The sequence below is a fragment of the Corvus brachyrhynchos genome, unplaced genomic scaffold, assembly GCF_000691975.1.
Source record: "Corvus brachyrhynchos isolate BGI_N302 unplaced genomic scaffold, ASM69197v1 scaffold3, whole genome shotgun sequence".
Lineage (NCBI taxonomy): Eukaryota > Metazoa > Chordata > Aves > Passeriformes > Corvidae > Corvus > Corvus brachyrhynchos.
This window is the reverse complement of record NW_008237619.1, coordinates 330,669-340,054: the sequence shown is the minus strand read 5'-3', so window position 1 is coordinate 340,054 and position 9,386 is coordinate 330,669. Positions and strand designations below refer to the sequence as shown.

The window sequence follows — 9,386 nt, the reverse complement described above, 5'->3', positions numbered from 1 at the left end:
TTCCCGGGATCCCAGGCAGCCAGTGCCGCGTGCTCCCCGAGCTCGCTCCGGAGCGCCCCCTGCAGCCGCGGGGGAACCACCGCACCTGCCCTGCTCACCGGGAGCTGCCAGCGCCCCTGCCGGCTGCGAGCGGAACTGCACCCGAGGGGAAAGGGCCTGACAGCTGAGAAGACTGGGACTGGGTTTGTGGTTCTGTTTGCTGTTACTGCCATAGTTATTGCTGTTTTGTTTGGCTGGTTATATATATAATAGTAAAGAACTGTTATTCCTATTTCCCACATCTTTGCCTAAAGGCCCTTGATTTTCAAAATTATAATAACTCAGAGGGAAAGGGGTTACATCTGCCACTTCAAGGGAGGCGTCTGCCTTCCTTAGCAGACACCTGTCTTTCAAAACCAAGACAACTAGTTAGATTGTACAGAGTAATACGAAATAGTGGATAGCATTGGGTTTCAGTTGTGTAGTGGGCAAAGGGTGAAAGTGTGGGATGTGAATCAGGTTTTCTGGTAATGAATTGGAACTGGACTGAATCAAAATGTGAGGAAGTCCTGTTGTCACAAATACCCATATACTGCAAAATCAGAATACTACTATCCTGAACACTTTTTCTTAAAAAGCATGTTTTATTCTGCTTTCTTGCTGAGTCTCTTTGCCTTGATCTGGAAAGTTTGGTCTGTCCTTTTGTGCAAAGCCTTAGACTGCCTCCATGTTCAGTGGATTTGACTGGTGCTCTGCCGTCTGACTGAATGATTTAACTGTTGGGTAGGAGCTATTGCTGTAATATTTTTTTTTCATTTATCATCCGACTCCATGGAAATAGATACATAATTGCTTTAGAAGTAGTAGGCTTTGAGGATGATGTTACCAATTCCTTCAGCCTGTCAGACAACATGCTCAGTCTCTACTGATTTTTATTAAGAATGTTCAGTACTGTCTGTGGTTTCTGTTCAATATAATGATTCAAACTTCTACTATGTGACTGTCCATAATGGCTCCTTTGAAGTCACAGAATCTGTCAGGGGGTTAATTTGGATTTAATGGCCTCAGAATGAGTATATATTGACAAGAATAAGCAAACCTATTGCTGTCATCAAAGGAAAGATTTCTGTCTTGTTATCATACTGAAAAGTAATTTGTTGTACTAATTTTTTTACTTGTCTCTTAATTGTTGCATTTTAAACATCCTTAAAGCTACAGGAAATGTATTTTTTTAAGTGAGTACTATTTTGAAATACATTAATGCTTAATTCTTAACTTGGGGACTTAAAAGCTGGGAAAATCCATTCTCTTAAATGTGCTTCGTTTCTCAGACAGCTCTCCCAGCAGCTCCTGCAGCCATCAGAGCTGAGCGGAATTCATGACTGTCTCGGTTTGAGACAAGTTTAGGAGGAAATGTCCTGTAATGAACGTCTCCTCGTAAGAAGGCAGGTTTCAGCACTCCCTCCCCCACAGATACAAAAGGAATTTCTTGGATGAAAGTGAAAAATACTATTTCTTTAACAAGCAGAGTGCCTGCATGGCACGCAGAAAAAATGAGTAACTGTTAAAATATTAAACCTCCTCGATGTGGAGGAAGCTGCTGGATTCAAAGTTCTTTTCTGTAGCTGGCTTGGCCCCTCCCGAGTTCCGAGGCCAGGATGCAGTGTCCCCGCAGCCTCCCTGCCAGTCCACAGGGTCCGATGATCTGGTTCTCGGATTGCAGCTAAGCTGAACAGTTCCAGAAGAAAAAGAAGAAGTTCCGGAGGATTTCAGTGTGCCAGTATGGGAACATTTCTTGCCTCAGCTAACAGGCTGGCTAAAAGCACAAAGGTGCTCCCTCAGTTCTGCAGCGGTGAGAACGTGGGGGGAGTGTGTGTGAGTCCTTGAACGCAAACTGCACTGAAGAATTCACTCGGCTTCTCTCCCTCCTCTCCTGGACCCAGTTTAAAGCCGGGGGTCCCATTTTTGGGCATAAAGCAGTCAATAGGAAATACAGTATTATCATAAAATCACCTCAAGACAATAATACCGTGTTTTCATTTGTTCCTCATTCAAAGTGGGAGTGAGTTGTATTCTGGTGGCACAGTCAGTTTTTGAAAATTTTGACATATCATTAAAATGACCTTTTATAAATAGTTGTGGGGTTTTCTATGATAGTACTGAATTTCTGTGGCTCACAACAGAGGGAACCAGCAGGGTTCAATGTTGTCAGTTCCCTCCTTCCTTGCCATAAACCCTGAAACTTAGTAGGAAGTTTAAATGTTGACACATGCGGTTTTATTTTTGGTCATTTTAAAGCACTATCGCAGGTTTTTGAGTGAATTTAGGTACAGTAGTGTTTGTTCTCTAGACTAAATACTGAACTTCCATATTTGCTAAATCTTTTGGTGATTTTTAAGTGGCAGTTACTGTCCACTTTAATTTTTCTTCAGAGGTGTATTGTGAATAAAGATCTGTACCTTTTACAGCAGCAGCTTACAAGATTGTACTTCTGTTGCCAGTCATTTCCTTTATCCATTGTTTGCTTGTTTAGGATGTTGACATGTCCCTTGTTAGCAAGAAGTAAAATGTTTTGGCAGCTAAACTTGCATGCCAACTTCCAGTGTCTAAGACATTAAAGAACTGTGACTTATAATATCATCTATTCAAATTGTTAATTTTGACTACAACCTTTAGTTGTAGGATGCAAGTGACTAATTCCTGTTTTCACAGTTTGTTAGTCTATATACATTTGCACTTTTATTTCACCTTTGAACCACATATGTACTGGACCTTTTAATAAGTAAGTGGGTGAAGTTTAGGATTCAAAAAGGAAATAATGCAAACGTTTTCATATCCCAGAGTAAGACTACTACTAATTTCAAACACTAAGAATTTTATTAATATAAGGTATTGTTGTAAGCAATGTTTACTGTAACTTGTTTTGCTGGATCTAACCACAGCATTTTTTGTTTCGGTTCTTTTTACTCTCTGGAACTTGATGACTCTTGTTTACAACCTTGGCAGAAGTCATGCTCATGAAAATACTTCTGTCTTGGATTTGTTCTCATTTGATGCAACACGTGAAGAATTTAACATTTTTTTCCTCTTGTAAATATTTAAACTTATGGTAAGTTGAAAGAGAATAACCTTGCAGCAGAGTATTGCAAAGATGCTTGAGGAAGTTTTGCTTTGGGGACCTGCTCCCAGTCATGAAGTGCATCAAAGAACTCAGAGAGGCGTGATCTGAGCCATTAATGGATGAATTTCGAATGGATATCAGCAAGGCAAAATTGTATTTGTCAGGGTTGGTGGAAAGGAAGTTGCATTCATGGAAGGCCTGGTTGCCAGGTTCTAGCTGTGCACGGGTAGGAAATGTATCTTGAAGTTCTTACACAGGAGGCTTTTTATATGAGAAAATTCAACTTAAACCCTAGTTTAGATGGCAAGTATCACCTTTAATTAAGGTAATGGATCAGGAATAATAGGAGTATGGTATGTTTTGTTGGGTGGGGTTTTTTTCTCTCCAAGGAGTCTCTGAGGGATTTCACTAAACTCTTTCAAGCTGCCTGTCGTTTGATGCCATACCAACTACTTAAATTCTAACATATTAAAGGAAAACAGAAGCAGTATGTGCAAAGTAGGGGTTGGATATCACTGCATAGTGAGGGAATTCTTGCTCACTTTGCTTGAATTACCCCAAATGCACTACCAATGTCACAGCTATTTCCTAGTTACCCAACAGCAATGGCTGGCAATTAGTGCAAGCTTGCTGATTATTTCCAGCCTTTGTGAGGAGTTTTTTTAATCAAAGTTGTTACAAATAAAGTAACTATCTGTGAAGCCAAACTGTCACTAAGGGAGGAATTTGAGGTATTTCATTAGGTACTGTGGGGTGCATAAGTACTTTAAAATGGATTTGCATTCACACTTATGTGTTACAATTTACCTTTTAAAAATAAACTTACGTACAAAGCATGTAACTTTGCAAGGGGCTTTTTGCTGGCTTATGGACTTTATTCGTTACCAGGGTTTTTTTCATACTTGAAATTTTTCTTTTGGCAGCAGTTTCTAACCTGTTTCAAGAAAATTATTTTGTCCACTCTGCTGAGTTTCTCCTGGTTTATAAAATGGGGTGAGGGAGGGAGAAGAAATCCTGATGTCTTTATACGTATTTGCTGTGTGTAACATGTTCATCTAAACCCTGTTTCTGTGTCTTCCTCTGAGGCTAAATAGATGGCTGCATTCCGATGGAAATTAGAACAGATGCTTCTTTATTAGTCCATCTAAATTTTTCCCATACTAAAGTAGAAATTCTGCTTTTCTTCTCCCTCCCCTCCCTCTCTCCGCCTCTAAATTTTACATCAGTCCCTACCACAGCTGCTAGCACTCCTGATGCTGTTGACAAATATTTGGAGACACCTGGAGATGAGAATGAACATGCACATTTCCAGAAAGCTAAGGAGAGGCTTGAAGCTAAGCATCGTGAAAGAATGTCTCAGGTAAGGGGAGATTTCTTTATTCCTAAATGTGTGAGTTTGTCTGTCAAGTGATAAGTGATCCTTCATCTTCTTCTTTCCCAAGGCTTCATCCAGGTGCCCTGCCAATTTGCAATGCGTAAACACACCATTTACTGCCTTTCTGACTCTTATCTAAGAATTCAGCTGACTGACACACATTTGCGGTTGTGTCACCACTGCAATCATAAGTCGATACTAGACTAGTTACTAGAAGGGTTAAAAGAAAAGAAAAAACTAAAAGATGTCTCTCATCTTTGTGAAAGAATGTTTGTTTTGTAAGATTGTGTTTCAAAGTCAAGAACTTGGCCGCTGTTATCCTTCCCTTGGGGCAGCTGAGGGGGAAATGGTTTGTGTTGAGGTTTTCTGTGTGTGCCCTGGGGTAATGTGAAATCACATCTGTTCATCTAATGGTCTTGAGCCTCAAGGTAACATGATAGGCATCTAAAGTCAAGAGGTAAAAATGGTGCTTTTGAACTGAAAATCCAAACTGAATCAACTCTTTTCTTTCCCTTCAACCAAACAGATTCGTGTAGCCTGAAACTGTACACTGGTTTTAATCCAGTGAGAGATGAGTTACCCACTCTCTGAGAAGCAGGGTTTATAATGGTAATTCCAATAAAAAATGGTCAGAGTTTCTGCCTTAGTAACAGCAAAGAAAAAATATAAGAGGTTTAAAGGAAAGTCCGTGATGCATATTTTTTGAGAATGAAACAACGACAAAAAATGAATGTAGTATAATTCAGATGCACTTCATATACCCATGTAGCTAATTTACTGTATTTTTTTCATTATCCCCTGATGGGATTTCAGTGTGTCTGTCTGTTACTGATACATTAGCCTTTAGCTCTGTGCTAAAATGTTATTCCAAAAATGAAAATAAAATTGTGAATGAATATGAAATTAAGCTCTTAGTGTAAGTCCCTGTCTATTGGCACTGTAGCTGTGCCTGGCACTTTTCTAATAAATTGGGCAGGGCATCTTACCTGAAGCACTCATCTGACTGGTGCAAGCCACATACTGAGAATGTGACATGTCATAGATAGAGGAAGATAGGTGCTCCTCATCTGCCTGGGAAGTGTTGAAGCACAAATAAGCTGTCTCCTTTCTAAACAGAGAAAATAGAGCCAATTTAATGGGCAGGGAGTCTGGAGAATAAAAAAGGCACACAGCCTGCCTAGCAGAGGAGAAACCCTGCCTTGGCTAGGCGTGTGGAGTGTTAGTGGATAATACAGTCACCACCCCAACAGTCCTTCCTCTTGAAATAACCTTTTTGTAAAAAATGCTGTTGAGGTGGATTTCCTGAAAGGAAAGGACAGTCAAAGCAGATTTCCTTGGCATAGTCTTCAGATTCTTGCTGTGGTTCCATGTTTGTCTCCAAAATCCCGGTATGTAAAGGTCAAGCTGAGTAATTAAGGGCAGTATTGGGGTGAACTGTGTATTTTCTGTTTTAACATGAGCATTTGGAGGGCCCTCACAACTGAAGGCTGTGGTTCAGAGATTTGACTGAAGCTGGAGCTGGTGCCCTCATTAGCACATTCCTAGCCATCCTTCCTATCAGCACTAATGAGAGAACAGGGGGTGAGGTAGGTCAGCTGCCCATCTCCTGCAATGTCAGTCCTCCGACACTGCAGTCAATCAAGTCAAAAACCAGCTGTAGCCAGTTCAGCAAATTAAGTCGGCCCTGGTAAACAGCAGCATGATAGGTACATTAAAAAAAAAATTAATCATTAAGTTGCCTAAGCTGCTTATGAAATCGCATCTTAAAGGACATACATCTTGAAGTACTCAGACCCCCTGCAGAGCTTTCAAGATCAGAGTTTACTTGTAGAAGGCAAAGCTAATTTTTAGAAACTTAAGTTATGATTTTTACAGTATTGAAATAGCCTCTCCATGTTAACTTGTCAAATGTTTAAAAGATAGTAGATACTATGGGCAAGTAGAAAAGGCAGCTAGTTCACCATTCTGTGTTTTCTCACATGAACATCTATGTCCAACACCACTGATTTCCTTTTCTGGCAGTTGATTTTAAAATTGCTTTTTACATTTTCTTTAAAATCAGGTATGTTTTTAATATAAACTTAAATATATATGTAGCTGAAAATGAATCTGAAACTATTACTTGTTAAGTTAAAAACAATGCTGAATAAATTAGCTTAGCAAGCCTTTGCTGTCAATGCTTTTCTCGGTAAAATAAAAGGTAACAAGTGAGAGTCACTAGCCAAGTCTTCCAGCTGCACCAAACATTTTTTTTATTCAAAGTCCAGTTCTTTCAAAGCTGAAAAATGGAGGCTTATAAAGAGCAGAAATGCCCATTTTTCTTCTATTAGAAAAAGGAAAAATGATCAAGTAATTCTTTAATCTTGATAAATGTCATACTCTGAAATAGATTGGTTTGTTCGCAAAACACATATTTATTTAAAGGCTAATTTTAATTAAAAGGCTAGTTTTAAAATAGTATTTGATTTGGTGCACACCTTACTTTGCAATAGCCAATTAACTAGTAAAAAATCAGATGCATTCTAGTTGACATGCAAAATGTAATCATCTGAGGAGTAAGGAAGTTTATCACTAAAAAAATTATACTGAAGTGAAATATTTAAAAACATGTCATCAGGGAAAATGTAAATATTCTGCATATCCTCTTTCTGAGATTTCCCTTCATTTACCATGAAATTCTAACAACTCATGTTTCTTTTTCTCTTGTATAAAGATGTTTACATGAGCAGAGACCAAGATTCTGTCAGTGGTTATGTCACATCATAGTTCACAGCTCATGAAAGACTTTTACTAGGGAAGTCTGTCTCTGTAATGACCTGTTGCACCTCTGGTTCAGACTCTTTTAGTCCCTTGTGCTCTAAAGTGTCCATCCCTTTATACTACAGATCATGAAAGTTTTCCTGCACCACACCTGAAGCAACAGAGCTTATAAAGTTGCCTAGGAAGTACTGTAAGGAGAATTACGTTAACACAAAATGTTAAGCTTTTCCCAAGAATCGTTAATACAGCCAAAGCAGGAAAACTGCATTCCCATGGAAACAGGGGTAGCCATTCAGTGATGCATGCGTAACCTCTAAATGTTTGTTGTTCTCCAAAAGATAACAGGGAGAGGTTATGCTAACTGATTGCAAGGTGCCGTGGTTCTTGGTTCTTGTTTTGGTACAATTCTCCTTTTTCTCTTCCTATTTTCAGTTTGTTAACACCTGTACAGCTCCCTTACATAATTAGTTGCTGCTAAATAGCCTGATGAACCAGATACTGAACCTTACTCAAGGGAGCAGTATATTTATACATTTCTCTCCTCAGACATCTTGTGACATCCTTATGTCTGAAATTTGCTCTTCCTCTGGCTGCCTACAATATTTTTGGAATTGTAGCATGTAGAATACTTATGATAGGAACTTAATGATACCTTGTGTCCTAGAATAGTTTTGCTTCTTGGAAGTTTATTTCCAAAGCAAACACCTGAAAATACTGCAGTTCTCAATCAGCTTGAACAGGCCTGAACAGGTGTTCCATTCAAGATTTTTTTTTTTTTTTTTTTTTTTTTTTAATCATTCCATGCCACTCGTTCCAACATCCTGGATATGTCTTCAGCTGATTTTTAGTTCCAGTGATGCTATAGAATCACAGAATGGTTTGAGTTGGAAGGGACCTTAAAGATAGTTTAGTTCCATCTCCCTGCCATGGGCAGGGGCACCTTCCACTACATCAGATTGCTCAAAATCCCATCCAGGCTGGCCTTGAACATTTCCAGGGATGAGACATCCGCAACTTCTCTGGGCAGCCTATGCCAGGGCCTCACCACCCTCACAGTAAAGAATTTCTTCCTAATATTTAATCTAAACCTACTCTCTTTCAGTTTAGAACCATTCCTCCTTATCACTACATGCCCTTGTGAAAAGTCCCACTTCTGCCTTCTTGAAGGCCCCCCTTACACAATGGAGGACTGCTATAAGGTGTCCTTGAAGTCTTCTCATCTCCAGACTGAAGAACCCCAAATCTCCCACCCTGGCCTCGCAGAGGAGGTGCTCCAATCCTTTATCATCCTCACAGTCCTCCTCTACACCCACTCAAGTAGGTTGATGTGCTTCTTGTGTTGGGCCCCAGAGCTGGATGCAGCACTGCAGGTGGCATATCACCAGAGCAGAGCAACAGAATCCCTTCCTCAACCTGCTGTCCATGGTCCTTTGGATGCAGGATACACGGAGCTTCCTGAGCTCTGAGCACACATGGCCAGCTCATGTTTGGTTTTTCATCCACCAGGACACTCAGGTCCTTTTCCCAGGGCATCTCTCAGTCCATTCATTGCCCAGCTGACACATGGCCCTGTTGAACATGAGGTTTTCCCAGGCCTGCCTCTCAAGCCTGTCCAGGTTCCTCTGAATGACATCCCTTCCCTCTAGAGTATCAGTCACATCACTGAGCTTGGTGTCACCTAGCTGAGATTGCTATCAGTCCTACTGTCCATGTCCTCAACAAAGATGTTAAATAATACTGGTTGATGTATTCCCTAGATTCTACCATGTCTACTACTGTGTGTGGGAAGCCTGTTTCCTTCCTTAAAACTGTCCGGTTAATAGGATTACGCCCCTCAGTTGTAGTCAGGACTCTTTGGAGAGGTTTAATAATGTTATTACCAGAAAAAGGGTCAAGACTTAAGTGTGGAACAAAAGCCATTGTCAAAGATAGGCACCTTTTTGGCATGACTGTGACCTCACTAAGGTCAGACAAGTACCTCTGCTGGCCTGATTGTGCTAACCCAAATGTCTGCCATAAATTCTTCTCTTGCAGATATGCTTTTGTGCCCCAGTGTAAAAAAATGGGAGTGAATTCTGCTGCTTTCAATACATAATGAAATTTTTGTACTTAGCATCTCTTAATAATGAATGACATTTTCCATACTGTCTC

At 40.1% G+C, this 9,386-nt stretch overlaps 1 protein-coding gene across 4 annotated transcripts in view; it reads left to right on the top strand.

Moving 5' to 3' along the window:
* Window positions 1-9,386, top strand: part of APP (amyloid beta precursor protein) — a 176,983-nt gene that overhangs the window by 103,900 nt on the left and 63,697 nt on the right. For all 4 annotated transcript variants that reach the window (XM_008631658.2, XM_008631662.2, XM_008631661.2 and 1 more), the window contains one exon: window positions 4,327-4,460. In XM_008631658.2, coding sequence (XP_008629880.1) covers window positions 4,327-4,460 — 134 coding nt within the window. The remainder of the gene's footprint in view (window positions 1-4,326; window positions 4,461-9,386) is intronic.